The 23,446-nt window shown below is 39.9% G+C and overlaps 1 protein-coding gene across 8 annotated transcripts in view; it reads left to right on the top strand.

Moving 5' to 3' along the window:
* TNPO1 (transportin 1) overlaps positions 1-23,446 on the top strand; it is a 120,274-nt gene that overhangs the window by 86,134 nt on the left and 10,694 nt on the right. For all 8 annotated transcript variants that reach the window (XM_006268811.4, XM_059725088.1, XM_059725089.1 and 5 more), the window contains 10 exons: positions 3,265-3,436; positions 7,922-8,008; positions 9,357-9,464; positions 9,679-9,837; positions 9,919-10,006; positions 11,536-11,634; positions 11,804-11,899; positions 14,894-14,969; positions 15,845-15,944; positions 23,340-23,414. In XM_006268811.4, coding sequence (XP_006268873.1) covers positions 3,265-3,436; positions 7,922-8,008; positions 9,357-9,464; positions 9,679-9,837; positions 9,919-10,006; positions 11,536-11,634; positions 11,804-11,899; positions 14,894-14,969; positions 15,845-15,944; positions 23,340-23,414 — 1,060 coding nt within the window. The remainder of the gene's footprint in view (positions 1-3,264; positions 3,437-7,921; positions 8,009-9,356; positions 9,465-9,678; positions 9,838-9,918; positions 10,007-11,535; positions 11,635-11,803; positions 11,900-14,893; positions 14,970-15,844; positions 15,945-23,339; positions 23,415-23,446) is intronic.

A 23,446-nucleotide genomic window follows, 5' to 3' on the forward strand; every position in this document is an offset into this window, starting at 1 on the left:
TACAAAAATGTAACACGTGTTAAAAAATGTTAACTTTTACCTTTAAAAAATTAATATAAAACATAACCTTTTTCTTTTTTTTGTTACCTAATAGCATTAATAAATGGCTCATTGTAAGCGTATGCAGGAAATATGTGCAGAAAACTGCTAGAGCTTCTGTTCATAAAATAATAACAGGGTGGGGCTTTCTTAGATTAATGATTTTTTTTTTAATGATACTGTATTTGACTAATTCATGGAACACAGAGTCAGGGGTAGAGTCCCATTCTGCTAGACTATACGCACATCTGAAACAGACATGTCCTTGACTGAAAGAGCTTGCTACCTGAATAAATAAAATAGATATGTAGCTTATTAGTAACGTGTTCATTAAACATGTTTTGAATTTTTAAACATTTTTCTTTTTATGTTTAAAAACCTCCTCCAAATTTTCACTGTTAATTGTGTCCAGCCAATCTACTTTCCTGTTAAGTCAAAAATCCATTTTTCCCTTTAGTGATAGTTGTACAACCCTTTCAAAATAAGCAAGAACTTGCTGATGTAGGAATGCTGACATAAGTTTTCAAATCTATTGTCATCCAGAGGAGCAATCAAATTAGACCAGATAGGCCATGACAAAATGTTCATTTAGTTAAGCTGTGGTACAGGCTGCAGTTGTTGAGGACCATGGCTACTGATAGATGTGATGGAAGGGAAAGAACAAATTGACAGTGTTCCAGTGATAGCTTTGAAGAGCAGGTCCCAGCGGTTAGGAGCTGGGTCATGAAACCAAGGAATTATCCTGTTCCCTTAAACACACAATTAGCCTTTATATCTGCAGTTAAAAGGGGAGTAAAGCCTTACTGAACCTCACCTGCTCTGTGATAACCATCTCTGTGCTTGTAATTACATCAGAGGAAAAAGTACATTTGGGTAGCTTCCCCTGAATGGAACTAGGCTAACTTGCCTCAGCTTACTGTAAGTTGGAGCAGACTGCATGACCAGTTACTGCAGAATACCTGAGGTGTGATAAGTATCAGTTCCCTGTTTATTGTAGGCACACAAGCTATTCCTGTGCTCGCAATTACCCGTGATGTAAAAGCTGAACTAGTTCAATTTAGCTCAGCTTCGTTCTTTGACTTCAGCTATAATTGAGATGTAATTGTGGATGCAGGGACAATTAAGGCTGCTCTAAAAAGTCATCCTTCGCTATTAAAGTTAGAAGCCTTGGGGCCTTAATTTACAGGAGCGGAGACTTACTGAGTCTCAGCTGCTTTGTGGCAATTGTCCCTGTGCCTGCTTTGCGTCACCATGAGTGAAAGCCAAACTAAGACCAATCAGGCCTGTTTTGTTCAGGGGTAAGCTACCTTGGCATGGCTTTCTTTTATGGAGCAGTAGGAGCAGATACAGATACTTAAAATAGCCAAGGTGTGGTTATGGTAAAGTTGGAACTCCCTGTTAATTGCAGGCACACGAAAGGTTACCAGTGTTCTGGGAAGTCTCTGCCTGATGCTGAAAGCACAGATCCTGTGCTGTTAATTTGTAGGGGGTAGAGATCTAATACACATTAGCTAACTCTGTAGTAACGGTCTGTGTCTTTTGGTTATTTCCCTCAGCAAAATAGCTAAATTTGTATTCTTGCAGCTTTCAGTTACTAGGATAATTACAGGTATAAGCAACTTGTGCTTCCTGCAGTTAGCAGGGAGTGGGGACTTACTATGGCTCAGGTACCCCTTAGTAAGCGATCACATGTCTCTTTTGACCCACTGTCAGTGAGAGCAAAATCAGGACAATTTAGACCTGCTCTAGTTTAGTGCCCTGTGGGGCAATAGTGACCTCAGGACCAGTTTTTGTAGAACAGCTGAGGCCCAGTAAAGCCCAACATCTGTTAATCATAGCATGCAACCACTGATAACTGCATATGGAATTGCACCGTTATCCCTAATACATTTAATTAGAACTGGATAAAGTTTGGGAACTGCTGATCTAGAATAAAAAATGCTATGTTTGATGTTTGTGTATCCTGCACCACAACAACTGGTAATTTTTTTGAAGTTTTGTCTACAAAGTATATGAAATTGTTGTAGTTCCTGCAGTCTTTAGAAATCAAACATCCTTTGAAAAAAAAATAAGGTTACATTTTTGAGAGAACATGAAACTATGGTGAATCAAGACATCTTATTTGCTATCCTTACAAATTGCATAAAAGTGTAGTGAAGGTCTGCCAAAAATATATTGTACTTCAGTCAGTAGTTGGGTTTTCCAAGGTCTGGAGCAGCTACAATTGTTATAATACTGTCTCTTCTCACCTCTGTGTAACTTCTGCATAACCCCAGACCTAAAACTTCTGTTTTTGCCAGTGAGAATCCTTCTTGGGTATCCCCAACTTGAAGAGCAATTGTACCAGTACACTTATCTCCTGCTGGCTTTTTATGCCTCAGGTGGAAAATCTGGGTACCAGGTAACATTGTTACAAGCCACATAGTGTCCACAGTTCCATTGCTTTGTGAAAAATGGCACTTTTGCAACTGGTAGTGGAAAATAAGAGGGGCATGGTCACTTTCTTGTATGGGAGTCAACTTTTCTGGGACAGATTAATATTTTTCTTTACTTCATAGAAACCAGACCAATACAGTCTTTGTGCTCTCTGATCACAGTTTTTCTCTTTCCCTAAATGTGCCTATGGCATGGCATGTTCATGCTTCAGGACCCCATTTTGGGAATTGAAGCCCCATTGTGTGCAGTTTTATGTAAACGGCTCATATTTTGATTAAGACTGGAACGTGAAAAGGCCCTTACTTCCACTGACTGACTTTTGCTTATTCTGCTCTCCATATCTTTGTTTTTATCCATCTGTCTCCTGTCTTAAATTTTAATAGTAAGCTCTTGAGGGCAGGGACTGTCTTGTATGTTTTATACAGTACCTAGTACAATGGTTCTGGGACCTTTATGGACAGTTTCATTACAGTGGTATGCAAGAAGCAATTGTTAATATGAACTTATGTCCAAAGATATACAAGTTCCTGTTTTCTTTAATTAACTCATAGTTTTTTTTTATAATAGTTCTTTGGTTTTTCTGTACATATATAGCCTTCAAAAATATTTCTGAATTATGTTCATCAGAACCCTAGAATTGGATTCACTTACTTTGAATTGAAGTAGACCTAGCTGTCTAACTATCAGTGCTGCCCTAAAAACACTACAAGAATTTGAGGGGCAAATAGCATTTAAGTGGAAATGGTATTATTTTTTTCCCTTAGACTCACTACCTTGTTTCATTCCTAGTGCCTTTGCTACTCTAGAAGAGGAGGCTTGTACAGAACTTGTTCCTTACCTTGCTTACATACTTGACACTCTGGTCTTCGCGTTTAGTAAATACCAGCATAAGAATCTTCTTATTCTTTACGATGCCATTGGAACTTTAGCAGATTCTGTAGGACATCATCTAAACAAACCAGTGAGTATCATGTATAACATCTTGTAAAACATTTAAGAAGTGCTAATTTTTTTTTAGAGGTGCACCAGTACTTGGTCCATATTGTATCAGCACTGATAAAACGAAAATTGACATTATCAGCAATTGGCTTTTTTTGGCTGATGTGGCCAATGCTGCTGTTAAATGCCACGTGCGTGCACATGGCTTCAGCATTCATGTGGCCAGGAGTGCAGCCTGGCACCTTAAAGAGCAGTAAGCTGGTAAGTCGGTGGGGAAGGTGGAGGCACATTTGGGTCGGAGGGGAGCAGATTGAGGCCCTTGGGGTGAGGGAGGGAGTGGGACAGGGGCAAGCACTGCACAGCTGGGGTGGGGCGGGGCGCAGGACAGAGCTAGTGGCTTGTCTGCGGGGGTGGGTGACTCCTGCCGCTGCACGCACCCTCAGGAGATTCATGGGTGGCATGTGTCCCCTGGATATGTGTGTGGGGTGAGAGCAGGTTGCTGCTGTGGGCTGGAGCCGGAGTCTGTGCCAGGTTTTTCCTAGAGGCTGCGGTCAGGGTCGGTGGCAGCAGCGGGAGAGGAGTTACGGCAAATTCTGGGGTGTCTTTAGCCCCTTCTTCACCCTCTGCTGAGAGGGAAGAGCCAGGCAAAACCTCCAGCCCCAAGCATGCAGTAGCAGCCTGCCTGCACACAGATCCAAGGAACACGTGCCCCCCATGCTTGAGCTGTGCGCAGTGCTGAGAACTGCCCTCCCCGCGCCCCCCCATATGAGCCACCGGCTTTGTCCCACACCGAACCCTGGCTGTGCAGCACCTGACCCAGCCCTACTCCCTCCCTCTATGCAGGGGCCTTGTGTTAGGAAGGGCAGGGGGAGAACATCTCCTTCCCCCACCCCCCCATTCCTTCCCCACCCAATACACTTACCAGCCAGACACTGCTCTCCAATCTGCTGGGCTGCATATCAACAATCAAATCGGTATTGGCTGATACAGGTGGTCAATAATCAGCCATTGGTATCGGCCCAAAACATCTTTATCGGTACACCTCTAAATTTATTTTCTATATTAAAATGTACATTGAATGAAATGGATAGACCTTCCTTATACTTCCAGAGGCTGTGTTTTTAGATTAACCAGTATACTAGTATTTGCCATCTAAGAAATAAGGAACCTCATCTATGGAGTTCTACAGGATGAGCAACCACTGCCACTGTATTAGTGCTTAGTGATTACTAAAATATTAAATTTGTCCTGCTGGAATTTTTTTTAAATCCTTGGAATAGTCTCTCCACACAACTTTTAAACTGAGATAGAGCAATTGGTAGGGGAGAGGAAATGGTGGATCTTATTCCACTGATTTTGATAGCAAATATATGTTTAATTCATTTTATGTACTTTTTTTTCTTAAAATACCAGAGTGGGCCTCTAGCTGACTTCCTTTAGTAGAAAGTTATGGGGGGGGGGTGTTCTTTTTGGGGGGTTTTGTTTTAATAGCTATCATGCCCAAATCTAAAACTGTTTGTTCAGATTCATGTGCAGAATTGGACTGTAAAACCTTTTCTCTAAAGCACGATTTTCTTAGTGCACCATATTGAACCAGGGGTCTTTATGTTCACCTTTTCAAGGTCCATACAACCATTTAACTGCACTGTATAGGTTGAGACTGCTGGTGCTTAACTTAGTTTATTAAACTATCCTGCTTCAACCTACTTACCATTCGGCTACGTCTTCTAAAAAGGTTATCTTTTGTGTTCTGGCTACAGTGCTTTCTTTTTTTATTTCCTTCAAGCTTTATCATAATATGGCATGTTTCTCACTAGTGGAAGTGACCTTGTGTGTAGAACTATTGTTAGAGCCAGGTAAAACATTTTCTGAAGATTTAGTCACTGAAAAATGAGGTTTTGGGCTACTTGAAACTCTGAAAATTTGGCATCAACGTGGTTCTGGTAAAAATGAGGAGGGGATTGTTCAGACTTTTGCTCCCCATTCTAGTGACACTTTCATTTTTGTGAATTATCAAAATTATAAGAAAGCATTAAAACATGGGTGGGGGAACAAAATATAACCCTGTTTTGTTTGTCCTGAATTTGTATTATACAGTGCCTAGTACAATGGTGCTGGGGCCTTCAGGGGCAGTTCCGTTACAGTGCTATGAAATAAAACCTTTTTCTTGCGTCCAAAACTTTTTTTTCTCCTTTTTGCTTTTCCAGACGAACAATAAAAACAATGTTTTTATTTTTGGTTCATCCAGAAAAAATTTTCTTTCATTTTAGTTCAGCAAGCAAACCAAAAACTAACTTATTAGCACAGCTTGGGTCTTTCATGTTTTTCAAATAGCACTTGAAAGAGTATTGCCTCACATGTGGATGACTTTTACATAGCATCCTCCAGAGCCTTACTGGATACACCCTTCCGGTACTTGTATCGCACGATAGACATTAGGTGGTTGAGTGGGTAGAGTAATCTCACTGGATTTTTGGAGTGTGGAGGCTAAATTACAGACATCTCTGTAACTGTAGTTACAGTCATTTTATCAGAAGCATCCTATTCTAGATGAAAGCAATTTTATCTATCTGTGGTAGTCTCCGAGACGTATGTTTTATTTTCTAGCGTACAACACCTTTTTCCCCCAAAATCAGGCCTCCAAATTTAAGCTTAAACTGGCTTATTTGAGTTATTTGCCATTCATTCCAGGGACAAACTTGTCAGATGAGGAACTGATGCAGTTTGGATGGGCTATGCATGTTAAGAGCTATCCTGTTACTTTTTTGTTTCAGTTGTTGATTTGGATCAATTACTGACCATCTCAAACGTGACATCTGTGTATAGCCTAAGAGTCAATATTATTAATGGGATAAGAGTTTTACTTTTATAGGGCAAGAGTCTAAATTTGGATCATTGTTAGGAATGGTCAGGTACGCAGAATTAACACTAGTCACACTAGTGGATAAATTGAGACTGCAGCTTGTGGACTTGTAGTTCCAAGCCTATATCTCTTCCTATAACGCAAAGCATTGTAATTGAAGCTGACCTTTTTTTTAAATTGATGTCCAGAAAAAGCAGTATCCAAAACAAAATGGTTTGATTAAACAGAATGTGATTTTATGAAAAGAAAATTTAGAAGCCAGGAATTAAGGGAGAGGGAAAAAAGCCATTTTAAGCTTTTACTTTATATTTTTTAAAACATATATTTGACCACTCTTTCCTAGAAACCTTCCCAATTCATTGTTGGAACTTGAAATTTACTTTGGCTCATCTTAATTTTATGGATTTTTTTTTTTAAAGTTGCATATTAAATACGAGCTAAAGTGAAATTGTCCTGCCATTTTGACTGTAGAAAGAGGTCATTTTTGTGCGTACCTTGTATGTAGTTTGCTCTTCTATTTTATGCATTAGAAATTACTAAAATAGTGGATAAAAATAACCATGTGAAGATCATTGCTTTATGTAAACAGTATTAGGTTTTAGCATTAGCATTTTGCAGCATATGATTTATCCTGGCACATCTTAAGGGCAAAATTCCTATAGAGTCAAATATGATCCAAATTTTGTTCTCCTTAAATTTCGGAAATTGTTATACCACGAACAATGTGTTACAGAAATAGTTTCCAGGTATAGACATATGTATTTTTTTAAATGGCATTGGTGATGTGGCTGGCTGCCATTTTGAGGCTGGGGGAGGTAGAAGGAGAGCGAGGTTTGAGAGGTGGTGGAGCTGAAGGGCTTTACTTGCTGGAGACGTTAAACTCTGTGTCCGGTGGGGAAGCCAAAAGGCTTCCCCTGCTGCGGACCTTAAATCCCAGGTTTAAACTTGGCCCTGGAACCCAGACAGGCCTCCGTCTCAAACCTGGAACTGTTCAAGCTCGGGCTGACATTTGGCTGATTTTTAAATGCTGTGCGCATCTGACTTTTTACTTGACAGCACAGGGAGAGCTTGAGATGATGATAATGGCAGAATTGGAATCTGATCCCCGATCCCAAAATCACATCTCCTGCCATGAACATGTGACATGGCAGGAGGCAGAATTGCTGGGATTAGAGATCAGATCCCATTGCACCATTAAATAACATGCCAGGAGCCTATTTCATCTAACTTACCTTCAGTATGAGAAGTTGGTCGTTATGTCTTGAGGCACCTAAAATATTAATTGTAAAAACATTGTGTAAGTATTATTGTTATAATTACTTCCTAAAATCTAATCTGAGAAATAAACTGTGACCTTAATACTAACTTCTATTAACTGCCATGCAGAGGGGAGAGCTAATTTGCCCAGATTTTACCTACATTTCATGTCTTGTCATAAAGAAGTAAGGCTGGAAGGGTCCTGAGATCTAGTCCAACTTTATTTGAAACATTCACAAAAAAGAAAAGGCCTTACGACATGAAAAGAGAAAATGGGGTGTTGTAACTGATCTCATTTTTTTTCTAGTTCTTTTGAGGTAGAAAAAGTGGATCTGTTTGGGATTTTAAAAAAGCTTTCAGGATTTAAATATTTTCTACTGTAAATAGGAATACATACAGATGTTGATGCCTCCACTAATCCAGAAATGGAATATGTTGAAGGATGAGGATAAAGATCTCTTCCCTTTACTAGAGGTAAATGTTACAAAGTATTCTTTTTGGTAATCTTTTTACTATTTATTCTGTTTAACAAAACTGTATTATATATTGTTGAGGTGTATCCTAAGGCTGTTAGTTTTAACCATATACTTAGGATAATGGAGTTGATAAAAATTATTTCTTTTATGAAGTGTTCACTTGGGGCGTGAGTGTGAAGGGAAAAGAGTAAAAATCTGTATTGTGGAGGTGGGGGATCATTTCTGGGCAATGCTTCATGCTGGCTGTAAATAATATTTGTTTTTTTGTAACTAAAAATAACTTTTGGGACTGTTTTCTCCCCAGGTAAAGATTTCTAGGTTGGTTTTACTGATGTCTTCAAGGACTCTTTCATTAATCCAGTTTTTTTTTTTGTGCATGTGTTGTCCCGCCCCCTCCCCCCTTTCCATTTTTTTTTAGTGAACTTTTACTCAAATAACTTTTATTTGTATAACGCTTCTTAGAGAGATCCCTATAAGCCAGTGCTTCCCAAACTTTTTTCCTCGTTGTGACCCCATTTCCTCAGCATGACCCCTTACTCCTAACCCACTGGACCCAGGGTCTGGGTCCAGAGCCGACCCAACCCTCCCTCCCAGCAGTGCCTGAGCCCTAGCTACCACCCATGGAAGGCATCAGCTGCTGCGGCCAGAGTGGACTGTGGAGCCCGGCATCCACCCTGCCCCGTCCGCACCCCTGCGGGCAGTACTGCCGGAGCTGAGCCCATGGTGGGGGAGAGGATGCAGGCTGCCTGCTGCAGGCTTGGGGCTTCCTGTCCTGCTGCCCTTCCCCTGGAGGCTCCGTGGCCCAGTGGGCAGGACCTGGCTTAGGAGGAAGGAGTGCTGCACTGCCATGGCTGACAAACTGAAGCCTACTCACCCAGCAGCAGCGTGGGCTCAACTCCATGCTGCCACTGCTGCTGCTGTGCCTTACCTTGGGAGTCATGGTGATGCAGCGGTCCCACCCACTGGGCTGCAGGGGTGGCTTCTGCCTGGAGCTGGTCTGGACTAGCTGCAGCCCTGCACCCCACTGTGGGTGCAGAAATCTCAGGGTACATTTATAATGACCCCATCCGCTGATGATGTGTCCCCATTTGGAGTCACGACCCAGTTTGGGAACCACAGATATAAGCTATCTTGGGAACTAACTTGTATTTCAGAAGTCTGAGGTGTAAAAATTGTTCAGTTGTTCATAACTACTGACTTCCATTACTAATATATAGAAGTATGTGAAACAGCATCTACCCAGAAGGCTTACTTTTCCCCCTCCTTTCTTCTGTGCTTAAATAAAAAGATGAGTGTAAGAACAGGCATACATTTTTTTATTCCTATGTGTTGCTTTTGTATTCTAGTGCCTGTCTTCGGTTGCCACTGCCTTGCAATCTGGCTTCCTTCCATACTGTGAACCTGTGTACCAGCGTTGTGTAAACCTGGTACAGAAGACTCTTGCACAAGCCATGGTATTTTCCTATTATTTTTCTCAGGATTTGCAGAGTGTCTTCTAAAATCAGTATGTTTAGTGTCATAAGTTGGATGAAAATAGGGATTTTTAGCATACCCCTTAAATTTAGATAACGTTATCATAACTGAGGCAATCCTTGACCTGTGTGTATCATATAGAGACCTCATCGTGATTCATTTAAAATGTGTTCTTTAATCAATGTTTTGTTACAGTTGCACAATGCTCAGCCAGATCAATATGAGGCTCCCGATAAAGACTTCATGATAGTGGCTCTTGATTTACTCAGTGGCTTGGCTGAAGGACTTGGAGGCAACATTGAACAGCTAGTGGCTCGCAGCAATATCCTGACATTAATGTACCAGTGCATGCAGGTGAGAAGAGTAATACTGTAAAACTGTGAGACTTAAAACAAATAAACAAACCACTAAAGTTGGCTGCTTCCTTTTTTATAGGATAAAATGCCTGAGGTACGACAGAGTTCATTTGCCTTGTTAGGTGACCTGACTAAAGCGTGTTTTCAGCATGTTAAGCCTTGCATAGGTATGTTTTTGTGTTCCTTCAGTTTTCTTCTTTCTCATATTTATAATTAAATAAAAAGTTGGGTGGTCATCTCTTATATATCACATTTATATATATTTTTTCTGTGATTTAAAACAGATGCTATAATGTGGCCAGTTGTTACTACCCCATTAGCTTGTGTTTCTGGGGAGGGAGCAGGCAGATAGAGGGGGTTATCCTGAATCAGAGTATCTTAGAGTCCTGGTAAAGACTGATACAGTAGAGACTTTAAAACTACTTTTCACTGGCAGAAAAATTAATGGTAGACTGTAGGCAGCAATTCTATTCATCCCTTGAGTGTATTCCTCTGGGGCTTGTTGGGCAGCTTAATGTAGTATAAAACAGTTAAATTTTCCCTCCTTTTACTAGTAAGAATGTCTGGCCCCATGTCTTGCTAGACCATATATGTTTTAAAACATTATTTTCCCAATTCCTTACACTTTTTCAGGTAGTTTATTTCATAAGAGCTTTTATACTGTGTTGGTTGGCCTGCGTAGCTCAATTGCTGTGATCTGGAATGTTCAGACATCTGGAACTAAAGCAGTTTGTTTTTATTTGGTGTTTTGAGAAATAGCGTTCCTGAATTTATGCACTTCAGTGCTTGTTTTAACAGGATCTTAATTATTATGTTCAGGTGCCTGAACTAGAAGCAAGTGTAAAAAGCTTAACTGGAGTTTGTTTCCTTTGCTTCAGTAACCCTTAGTCTTTTAAAACACTAGCCTCTTCCCTTCAGTAGGGACACGTACCATAAAGACTCTTAAATCTACTTCGGACAAGTTATTAAACTTGCTAGTAGATTTTTACATTTTAATTCATTATTCTTGATTTAACCCATGTCTCTCTCTCTAAACCGCCATGAAGGCAATATTATTAGAAAGAGCTGGTTGCAAAGGTGTGACTCGTGACATGCCTTCTTATATAATAACTCTCTTCATCTAACTTGGATTTGGGTCAAATGTCTTGTATCTCTTCCCAGTGCATGGTGTTAAAATAGTAATTATGTTATGGCCAGGTACAGACATTACATTTATACAGGTGTAAGTGTTTGGAAACTGTCTATACCTGTAACAGAACAGAAATTCAGCACACTTGAACTGGTTTAAAAATGGCAGAACCCGGTCTAAGACTTGCCCCCCACACCAAAGGGTAAACTTGTGTTCTGTTTGCCACTGATCTGAATTATGCTGCTTATAGAAAGCTGTGTAACTTGGATTGATTCCACCTTGGACTTTGTAAATGTCTGTACCTCGCCTATGTATCCAATCTTTTTCTGCATAGCAAATCAACTGCTTTACATGTGACATTGCTGAAGTTTGGTGGTAAAAGTCTCTAGCTTCTTGTAGGGGGTGGGGAAACTTAATATAACTTTATAACGCTTGTCTAATCTACATGAGGCAGTCCATGCATTTAAAACATTTTCCCACCTAAAACTATTGATTTACTGAGAATTTCTACTAGTGGGCCAGGCAGCTCTGTTATCTGTGTGGTTGTAAAATTGTTGTTCTTTCTAGCTGATTTCATGCCAATTTTGGGAACCAACCTAAATCCTGAGTTCATTTCTGTGTGCAACAATGCCACGTGGGCAATTGGAGAAATCTCCATTCAAATGGGTAAGATTTAGTTTTCTTTAAGTTTAAATGCAGTCATGTTTCATGCTTTTATGACTGTGGTTTAGTTTAGCATAATACTATCAACAGAAAACTTTTACTTGTCCTGTGTTAGTTTTTGAAAATCAGTCTAACCTTTTCTGATTTCTCTCTTTCTTTTTGGCTGTTTTAGGCATAGAAATGCAGCCTTATATTCCAATGGTGTTGCACCAGCTTGTAGAAATAATTAACAGACCCAACACACCAAAGACGTTGTTAGAGAATACAGGTACCCTAAACTGAACCATTCATGATGAAGGGAATTATGGAGTTCTGTTTTTAAAATAAATAAGTAAATGAATAAATTGCTTAGGGAAATCAAAACAGAACTGTTGTGTAGTTTATCCTATTTGGCTTTTATAAGCAAAAGCAACTTTGTATTGCAGAAGTTTTTACAAGTCTCAGTCTTTGAGTAAACCATCTATCATATCTAGATTCTAATGAATACTCTTGTTAATCTAAATACCTTTCAAATTTGATTTGTATTCAATCTGACAAATGTATACAGTAACACACAGAGTCAGAAGTTTTATTTTACCAGTGGGTTTTGATATATTCTATGCAAGTGCATGCTTATATGTGTACTGTGTATATATGTCTGACTTTCAAAAGCTTAAAAAATTGGCATATATAAAAGCAAGAAAAAATGAAGAGTTAAAAATTGAAAATGAAAGATCAGTGAAAAATTTAAGTAAAATCATTTTATATAAAAATCTAGATCTGTGATGGGTAAATTTACTACGAGAGAATTAAAGTGGAAACACGTATAGTTGTTAGTACTTAATTACTTGATCAGAAATTATGAGAACTACTATAATGATGGCATGCATGTTTTATGTTCTGGCCATTGATTATGGCTTTAAGATTGGGGGCTGTCAGCAAGTGTTGTCTTAATTATAATCTTGAGTTTCTGAGGCTTGTTTCTTTTGCATTTTTAGATGGCATGTTCTTTTATAAAGAGCGCCTTCCATACTACAGAAGAGTTGAACAATGTTTTTTTTTTTCTGCGTGTCTTCAGTATATTTACTTTTTGACCTTTTCTTAATGATTGAGCATCTACAGTTACTGCTGCTTATTTCCCTCTTGATGAGGGAACCATAGAGTTCAGGCTAACCTCACGATCTCATGTCGCTGACATTGATTTTGAGAAGTACAGAATTACAGCTAAATTCAGAGAGAGTAGGATGAAAGACTTTGAAAAAGAACACTTTATTTCAGTGCAAGTTTATCCCCAATATTTGGTGAAAATAATAAGTGTAAAACTTTTTTTTTAAAGTTTAGTATGGAAGGTGAGCTTAATAAGAAAAATGCCTGGTTGTTTGACATATGGGTACTTCTTTTATTTTAAAAGACATCATTTTTGAGCAGCTGTACTTTATGTGAAAAGGCTGAAGAATACTAATACTAACCAATACATTCTGCTCATATTTTTTGATGTAGTACCTGTACCTGACAAGCATCCAGTGCTCAAGTGCTTGTTTCTGTTAGTGTTACAGAAATTATAGAAGCATCCAAACATTAATTTTCTGTTTTATTCTTTAATAGTTAAATGTGGATGCATAACTGCAAATAAATGTTGAATGTGGTGTACTTATCAGAAGTTTGTTGTGGGATATCACACTGCATATTACAGTATGCCTGGCACATTATTTTTTCTACTTAGCCTAATATTTAGCAGCGCATGCTAAGATGCCAGCCAAATCCACACAGTTGTTACATATTGTGCTTTTTCTGAATTTTTCTCTTGGGATAATTATGAAGAGCCACATTCAGTAAAAATCATCATTGCATAGAAAATGGTTGCATAAGCTTCAGCTGCTGCCACCTCCTCTTTGTGTAGATTTTCAAAATATGGTAGATGGATAGAATTTGTCAAATATGGCTGGCTTACTTAAAAGTGTTTTCTGATGTAAATAACTAACAGTATGTCTTATGTCAAAATGCCGCTAGTATTAAGTATATTAAAACTGTCACTGCTATAAGATTGCCCTTTAAAACTAACCCACAAATTTTACACGCTGTGAATATTAAAGATAGGGAGAAATAAAGAAAATATTATCTGACGGATGTGCTTTAACTCCATGTCATATGAACCAACTTAACCTGAAACTTTTAGTATATCCTGCATCAAACTTTACAGGAGAGAGCATCATCTGCTTTATTGCATGTTTCATGGGATTGTTCACAAATGCCTGTTTAATTAGAGTGTTGCATAGTATGTCTTTTGAACATAGGTTTCCTTTCTCTGCCTCATATGAATCTGCTGGATTTTAGTATTATTCATGTAGTTTGCTTCAAGTAATCCTTAAACATTATCCCCCACCCTCTCCTTTTTCTGAAAGATAAATCTTTGGCAAGTTGAGTGAACACCATTAAAACACACTTGTGTGATAACCTTATTATCAGTCTACCCCTTGCAACAAAAGCATGCTAAACTATCTTCAGTCAGATGAACAAATTAAAAACTGCTTTTTCTCCTAATGCCTTTGTACCAGAAGTAAGTCTCCTTAAAAGAAAAATTGTTGCAAACAGTATATACGTCCAGATTAACTATACCATGAAAAACTACAATAGACCTCTTCATCACTGTAAATTATTTTTAGCAACAAGGTTTTTTCTTAACTAATGAGGAAATTAGTTTTAAAATATTTTTAATTAAAAGAGTTTTTCTGCTAATATGTTCAGATGGATCAAAGAACATACTCAAAGTAACTGCTCTCTAGATGTATTTTTACTGTTGACATTTAATGTGCTCTTTTAACTTCTGAAATCCAAATAGTGCAAACTGTTAAAATACTGAGTCAATTATTTTTTTTTAAAAAAATGAAAAGGTGTAAGTGACTTTTTACAAAGAAATTCGAAATAATATATTTGAGTGGATTGTTTTTTCCATTGATTTCTGAGGTGTGATTTTGAAGGCAGTCAATAACTAAAATCCAAAGGCTCTTTGATTAGAAATTGTGTTTTTGGTGTTCTCTCATTTACTTTTTTTTAATTTTTATTTTTATCTTGGAGAGTATACCATATATGTTGCTGCCTCTTATCTTAGGGGGTGGTAATAAACAGCACTGGTGAAATCTTATGTTTATTATCATACACAGATTCTGTTGGTTTCTGTTTCTGAGTTATTTGTTGTTTTTTCTTTATTTTTTCTCCTTCCCCCTCATTTGCTCATGTCTTGGTTGGCGTTTGGTGGTGTATAACCGTGATTGCGTTACCTTAGCAATAACAATTGGTCGTCTTGGTTACGTTTGTCCTCAAGAGGTGGCCCCCATGCTACAGCAGTTTATAAGACCCTGGTGTGTATTATTCAATCTTTTTTTTTAATTCATTTTTCTTCTTTCTTTCTTTCTTTCTTTCTTTCTTTCTTTCTTTCTTTCTTTCTTTCTTTCTTTCTTTCTTTCTTTCTTTCTTTCTTTCTTTCTTTCTTTCTTTCTTTTAGATATATTTTCAGTTGGTTACAAAATCACAATCCTTAATCATTGCCAACCATGTGACTAATCTTGTCCTATCAGGTTTGTGAGTTTTTTAGTAGCACCGTCATGTATTCTTTATGTTGTGGCTAACGACTAATTTATGCATGGGATAAGATTGTCACATGCTTGCTGTGTTAAAAAGCTTGATTATGAAAGAGCATTTTAAAATCCACCAGAATGATAATACAATGCATGCGAATACTGTAAAAATGTTAAACCGTGCATTACTTTACTTTAAAATTCAGTCTGAGACTTGAATTGTTGTAAGGAATACATGTTTATAGATTTGTTATGTATAAAATAGTTTGCTTGCTGCTGTAAAAGTTAAGTAACTGTTCTGTAAGTGGTATCTGACATACTTCATACTGTCACAGTATACTGTATGTATTTTCTAATACTGATAGCTCTTGTAGTGTGCCTAAAAAATTCAGTAGTATTTAATGGAATACAGGTCACACTTTTTTTAGTAATTGTACCTGTACATAGAACAGTGTTTTAAGGTTGAGTTGATGTATGAGTTGACTTGTCTATAACATTGGAACTGAGAGCAGATAAGCTTTGTATGAAAAAGATGCTAACATTTATGGTAAACATGCCTTCAGTGTGACTCTTGCTCCATCAAATACCGTATCTACTTACTTTAATTAAAACAGAGCTCCATTCTATTTTCTAATGTTCTTTTTCCCCCAATTTATCAGGTGCACCTCTCTGCGGAACATAAGGGACAATGAGGAAAAAGATTCAGCTTTTCGTGGGATTTGTACCATGATCACTGTCAACCCCAGCGGAGTAGTCCAAGTAAGATACTTGCATAAGCCTTGATTTTTCTTGATAGGTTCCTAAAACTTAAATCGAAGAAGAATAATACACATGTAGATCCAGAGGTGTTATAGATAGCTATAGATCCATATATATAAATTTTTGAACTCTATAATTGAAATATACAGAGTTAAACTTATTTTACTTTCTTACTTCAAATATACCTGCATTTAAAAAACAGTGCTCCCTCCCTGCTATCTTGTGGTGAAGTTCTTGGAATTGAAATGTGAATACCAAAGATACAAATTTAACTCCAGATTCATAGATTCATAGATGTTAGGGCTGGAAGGGACCTCAATAGATCATCGAGTCCGACCCCCTGCATAGGCAGGAAAGAGTGCTGGGTTCAGATGACCCCAGCTAGATACTCATCTAACCTCCTCTTGAAGACACCCAGGGTAGGGGAGAGCACCACCTCCTTTGGGAGCCTGTTCCAGACCTTGGCCACTCGAACTGTGAAGAAGTTCTTCCTAATGTCCAATCTAAATCTGCTCTCTGCTAGCTTATGGCCATTATTTCTTGCATCTCCCAGGGGCATCTTGGTGAGTAGAGCCTCACCAATTCCCTTCTGCGCTCCCATGATGAATTTTATAGGCATCCACAAGGTGACCTGTCAACCTTCTCTTGCGGAGGCTGAAAAGGTCCAGGTGCCCTAGTCTCCTTGTAGGGTTTGGCCTGCAAGCCCTTAACCATATGAGTGGCCCCTCTCTGGACCCTCTCCAGGTTATCCACATCCCTCTTGAAGTGTGGCATCCAAAACTGCACACAGTATTCCAACTGCGATCTGACCAGTGCCTGATAGAGGGGAAGTATCACCTCCTTGGTTCTGTTCGTCATACATCTGCTGATTCATGATAAAGTCAGCTTTGCTGATGACTTTGTCACACTGATGACTCATGTTCATCTTGGAGTCCGCTAGGACTCCGAGATCCCTTTCCGCTTCCATGCTACCGAGCAGGTCATTTCCTAGGCAGTAGATGTGCTGGACATTTTTCCTCCCTAGGTGCAGCACTTTGCATTTCTCCTTGTTAAATCACATTCTATTGTTTTCTAACCATTTGTCCAACAGGTCCAGGTCTGCCTGTAGTTATTCCCTGCCCTCCAGTGTGTCTGCTTCTCCCCACAGTTTTGTATCATCCACAAACTTGGACAGAGTACACTTCACTCCCTTGTCCAAGTCACTGACAAAGACACTGAAGAGTATCGGTCCAAGGACCGAGCCTGCAGGACCCCACTGCCCACACTCTTCCAGGTCGACACTGACCCATCCACCACCACTCTCTGGGTATGACCCTCTAGCCAATTTGCCACCCACCAGACTCTGTAATCATCCAAGTCACAGCCTCTTAACTTGTTCACCAGTATGGAGTGGGGTACCATATCAAAGGCCTTCCTGAAGTCTGAGTAAATGATGTCTACCCTTACTCCTGCATCCAGGTGTTTTGTAACCTGGTCATAAAAAGAGACTAGATTAATCAGGCACGATCTACCCGTTACAAACCCGTGCTTGTTTCCCCTCAGCATAATTTTTCCTGCTGGGCTCTCACGTATATGAGCCTTAATAATCTTTTAAAGGCTTTTCCAAGGATGGAGGTGAGACTGACTGGCCTGTAGTTGCTGATCCTCCTTCCTCCCCTTCTTGAAAATAGGGACCACATTGGCCCTTTTCCAGTCCTCTGGGACCTGGCCCATGCACCATGAGTGCTCAAATATTTTTGCCAGTGTCTGTGCAATGACGTCAGCCAGTGCCTTCAGTACCCTCGGATGGAGCTCATCCAGGCCTGGTGACTTAAACGCATCCAGTCCTTCCAAGTGACTCTGCAACATCTCAGGGTCAATGCTTGGTAGTCTGGCCTCTCTACAGTCCCATTGTGAGACTTGTCTTGCCCCTCGTTTAGGAACACTGAGGCAAAGAACTCATTGAGGAGTTCAGCCTTGTCCCCCCTGTCTGTCACCAATTGCTTTTGCCCATTCAGTAGTGGTCCTATTCCTCCCTGGGCCTTCCTTTTACTCCCTATATATCTGAAAAACAATTTTTTGTTATCCTTAACTTGGGATGCCATCCTCAGCTCCGTGGTAGCTTTGGCCTTTCTAACTGCCTCCCTACAACTGCGAGCTGAGGAGGTATACTCCTTTTTAGTAATCTCTCCCTGTTTCCACTGCTTATATGCCCCTCTTATTGCCCTTAGGCTGCTCTGGATTTCTCTGGTCAGCCAAGGAAGCCCCTTGGCCCTTTTCCCCCACATCGGGATTGTCTCCCTCTGTGCCCAAAGGATTGCTTCCTTAAGGCGCAGCCACCCTTCCTGGGCTCCCATCTCACCAAATCTCTTACTCTGCAGCGTGTCATTGACTAAACACCTGAGCTCACTGAAGTCAGCCTTCCTAAAGTCTAGCACTTCCACCCTACTAGTTACCTTTCCCACTCTGCGCCTTAGGATGAATTCTGTTATTTGGTGGTCACTGTCCCCCAGGTGACCACTGATCTGTAGGTCCCCTACCATGTCATCCCCTGTTGCCAATACCAGGTCCAGTAAGGCATTCCCCCTTGTAGGACCATGTACCTCCTGCGTCAGGTGGAGGTCCTGTACGCAGGATAGGAACCTGTGTGAATGGTGGGAATTTGCTGTCTGCGTCTCCCAGCAGATGTTTAGGTCCCCCATGACTACCGCTTCCCTAGTCCTTATGGTCTCCGAGAGCTGCCGCAGGAGTTCCAAATCTAGTTCTTCCCCTTGGCGTGGGGGTCTGTAGCAGACCCCTACCACCAAATCCCTTTCCCCTTGACCTCCATGTATCTTAACCCACAATCCTTCTACTTTCTCCTCCTCCGATTCCATTTTTATAAGGGTTGATGTATAACTCTCCTTGACATAGAGCGCAACCCCTCCCCTTCTCCCCACTCTATCCTTTCTGTACAGCTTATAGCCCTCAGTGTGTACTGCCCAGTTGTGGGTAGAGTCCCACCAGGTTTCTCGTAACCCCACTAAGTCGTGTTTTCTGCAGGCAGGAGTGCTAGTTCATCCTGCTTGTTCCCCATGCTTCTAGCATTAGCGTATAGACACTTGAGCCCTGTGACTGGTGCCTTTGTGGCCCCCCGGCTCTGATGCCCAATGGGCCCCTTATTGCTTACCTGTGCTGTACTGCTGGATGTCCCATGTATTGCAGGTTCCTGATCTTTTCCTTCTGCCTCCCCGTCTCTCTTTCTGCCATCCCCTCCCCCGTAGATGTTTTAGCGTTCCTTGCCCAGAATGCTTTAAAATGAATTTGTTGTACCATGGCTTTCTATTTTTATGTCCATTCAAGAATTAAATGTAAAGAAACAAACAAATACATATACATTATTTATTTATAACGTTAGCCTCTTTGCAGGGCATACTCCCTTTAATAATTGAATGCTGCTTTTGTTTTTATATTATTCAAATCATCAGCCCTTACAGATCTCTGTTAGAAATTACATTTATATTAAATATTGTAACATATGTCTTATCTAGTTAGTAATATAAATGGGTGTCACTATTTGTCGTATCTTGAAGCTTTATTGCAAAGATTAGAATTGATCTTTTCAGGGTTTTATTTTTACTAAATTTTAATAGAGTTTCAGTATCACAGTCATCAGTTATCACCAGGGATCTGGGTTTTCTGTTTCCCATGGAAAAACAGAGAGAACCACAGATTTCCCATTTTTATCAGAGCAAAGGTGGATGTTTACCTTTTAGAAGAGAACCTCTGTAAAGAGCTCTGCAGGCTGGCTGAATTCCAGCCTATAAGAGCTGTTTGCAAAAGGGGTGGGAAACCCTCAACCCTGCCCAGCTGCAAACCCTGAGTTGCAAACACTGTGCTTCCGCCCTGCTGCCCTCCCCCAGGTCCTCTGGAGCACAGTGTGCGCAACTGGCGTGGCCGGGCACAACGGAGCCACACATGAAAGCTGCCTGCTGTTGCAAGCTCTGTGCTGCCCTGGCCACACTTCCTCTACATGCACGGGGGCAGTGCACATCTGCCCTGCCCCTGCCCCCCACACAGATCTGGAGGGTATGAGTCCCCCTGCCCCCCAGGACTGCACACTGCTGCCTGCCTGCTGCAGGCTCGGGCAGGGTCAGCTCCCAGTGGCAGAGGGGGAGGTGGCTCCTGCTCCTACTGTAGCAGCCGCTGCCTTCCGTTGGGGGCAGGGGGCTGTGGACCTGGGTCCCTGGCCCCATAGCCCTGGCAGCTGGGGCCCCCTCCAGGAGGGCTGCAGGACAGGGGCTGTTGGTAGGGGGTGTGGGGCACAAGCAGGGCTGGAGGGCCATGGTGGGGGGGAAATGAGGGACATCAGCAGGGCTGTGGGGGTGCTGTAGGAAGGCATTTAATTTTAACCATGGATTTGGGGATTTTTATCACAGAATTTGTGATTTTTTTTTTTTTTTGACAGAAAACCAGGATCCCTGGTTATCACTGAGTTGTTGCTGCTTTGTTTTAAAACAAATACCTATTTAAGAATTCATTCCTATTTTGACCTAGTAGTGAGAATAGCGTTTCTTTATTGCATGTAGTCCTTTTGCTTGTTTTCATCACTACGTAATGTTTGGACCACAGTATGACCTGAATGCTAGGCTGTTATGACAGATCTATCTTTTGCCTTTGATCTAGTCACTTAACTGACGGGCAGCTGGGTGGTTTCCTCAGATGGGGATACTACTTGCTCCAAGGCTTTATGTATGAAGTGATCAGCCATTCTGATAGATGGTGTTATGTATTGTATCATTTCTTTTTTGTATGTATTTATATGTATATTTTTGTGTACTTTATATGTATATGGGACTTTTTATTTAATTAGTGTAAAGGTTGTTATTGCCTTGTTCACTGAATAACCTGACAGCACTGTAGGGGTGTGGCCAAGCTGGGGCAAAGCAGAAGCAGTGACTTGCATGCGCATCAGGAACTGGATGGCTACCAGCAGTGGAGTCCCCTTCCCCCCAGCTCACATGCACCCAAGTCACCATTGGGGGTGATTGTCCCCATTGTCCCCCTTACTTCTGCCAATGTAACTTGAGCAAGATTATTTCAGATCCTCCTAGATCAGTGCCAGTGAAACTCCACTATGCAATGTGTTTATGCTCATATTTTTACAGGAGTAAGTTCTAGAGATATCTAGGATTTGGAGGGTTTGGGGGTTTTTTTAAACATTGGTCTTTCCATTTTTCTATTGTGTCTGAAGTCAGGCCAGCTGAATACTGAGAGATGCCGATAGCTTTAAAAAAAACATTTAACTATGTAGTGCTTTGATTCATCTCTTAACATGATCTAGAAACAAAAGCCACAGTTCTAAATAAAGGATGCCAGAAGTTAAGCTTTTGATTCAATATTTTAAATAACAGTTAATTATTTAAATGCTAAAGTAATAAACTAAAGTTAAATGCACTGAACACTTGGTCAGCAATTTCTTTTAATGCTGTGTGCACCAATACTGCAGTGGTGAGGTTCTTGTTGAAAACCTAGACAGAAAAATTAGAGTTCCATTTCCCACCTTCACATCCCCCCACGCTCCTAGGCATGAGGTATACCTGATTTATACTACATAGTTTTGCTGGCAGAATTTCATGATAGCTCAGCTCCCATGTGACAGCAGAACTCCTAAATTCTGCTGACACAGTAATACCAGCTCTGTGAATGAGGAGGCAGGAACTACTGGGGTATGTGCTTTCCCCCCTGCCAGCTTCCCTGTGAGAGCTGCTGGCACCAGGCTTGTAATGACTAGCAAGAAAGATTGTTAAGAAGATGGTAATAAACTGTTCTGTTTCCCCAAGGCCTGGGACAAGTAGTAGGCCTTACTTGTAGCAAGGGAGATCTAAGCTGTATGCTGGAAAGAACTTTTTAATTCGGGAGTTAAGTGCTAGAAGAGATTAACAAGAAAGGTTGTAAAATCTTCAGTATTTTAAGTTTTTAAGTTGACGTTCGAGTAGCTTTTATTGGGGTTCCTTTAGATGGGGATGATCACACCTTGAACTGAACTGGACTCCTGATGTTCCTTCCATCCCCTTTTCTCTGATTCTGTATTCTTCTTTAAATACAAGCTTGTTGTTCATGTAAGACTGAGGGCAAAGCATTGTTTTCTTGTTTTAGTCGATTATAATCTTTTGCAGGGAGCAGCTACAGTCTATCTAAAATGTGCTCTGAAGTTTTGAATTTTGTCTTGATTGATTTGGCTTAGTGGGGAGAAGGCAGGTGTGATAGTCAAAGATGCATTGTTACCATGTAGTAAATGCAGTTTGTCACAATAATTTTGGTAGAGCTGGTCAAAAAACCATAACCAAAATGGTTCCAACAAGAATGGCAGAGCAGTTATCTTTAATATGCTGATTAATGTAAAATTTTAATTTAAAATTAGAAGGGAAAGAATGTTTTGGCATTTTTGAGTGGAAATTTATTTATTTTTTTTTCATTTCTAAACTGTCTTGTATTAAAAGAAGCTTTTGGTGGGGTTTTTGTGTTTTGGTGGGGTTTTTTGAAAAATAGTTTGAATCTAAAAGGTTGAAATAGATTGTTTTAGTTGACCCCTCCTGCCCCACCCCCCCAAATTGTTTTTTTTCTTTTAGTGAAAAACTTAAGTATTTTGGTTTTTCATCCTTCTCCGGAATGGAAATTTTATTTTGAAATCTTAGTCACTAAATCCATTTTCTAACCAACTTCTGTGTGATTCTATATCACTATATTACATTAAAAATATAATGTCGTAAAGGTGGTTTGTTAACTCCTCACCAGTCTATGTCAGTAAAAATTCCTGTATTCAGTCTTGTATAACCTTCAAGGATAGTGAAACTTCTTTTGTTGGCTTCTTTCTGGTAATAAAAACAGGATTCAATTTACTGTAAAAGCTGGTATGTAATGTTCTAGAAGAAAGTGTGTCTTTGTTTTTACTTTGTCATTCAGGAATGGTTTATGGCAATTTGAACATTTTACATTTTTGGTCCAGTTTATATAGAGAGTTCTCTTTTAATCAGCGTAGCCTAAGAGAAGGTTGATATAATGAAATGTAAGAATGTGGAGATTCTGAAATATGGTGTCATCTAATTTTTATAGATGTAGCCTGTTAGCCATATAAGCTGGATTTTTCCAGAGCCGTAGCTGAATTGTGTGACAGTAGAGCAAGTACTCCTGGAAACTCTGCGTGTCCCAAAAACGTGGCATCAGAAACTTCCTGGAGTGGCAGTTGCATGCACAGACAATTACTTGTGTTGTTTTATACATTTTTAATTTTACTTTTAAATAAAGTAAAAACATGTGAGTTGAAATTCAGGTTCCTGCACAGTTCATAAATCCATATACGATATTGATTTATTCCTTTTATTAATTAGAAAAAATAAATTTGGAATTTCTAACCTGTGATGTTTAATCTTGTAGGACTTTATATTTTTTTGTGATGCTGTTGCATCGTGGATTAGTCCAAAAGATGATCTCAGAGACATGTTCTGTAAGGTAATGTTCACAATTTAATAAACTATTCCAAC

Source organism: Alligator mississippiensis, chromosome 3 (assembly GCF_030867095.1).
Source record: "Alligator mississippiensis isolate rAllMis1 chromosome 3, rAllMis1, whole genome shotgun sequence".
NCBI lineage: Eukaryota > Metazoa > Chordata > Crocodylia > Alligatoridae > Alligator > Alligator mississippiensis.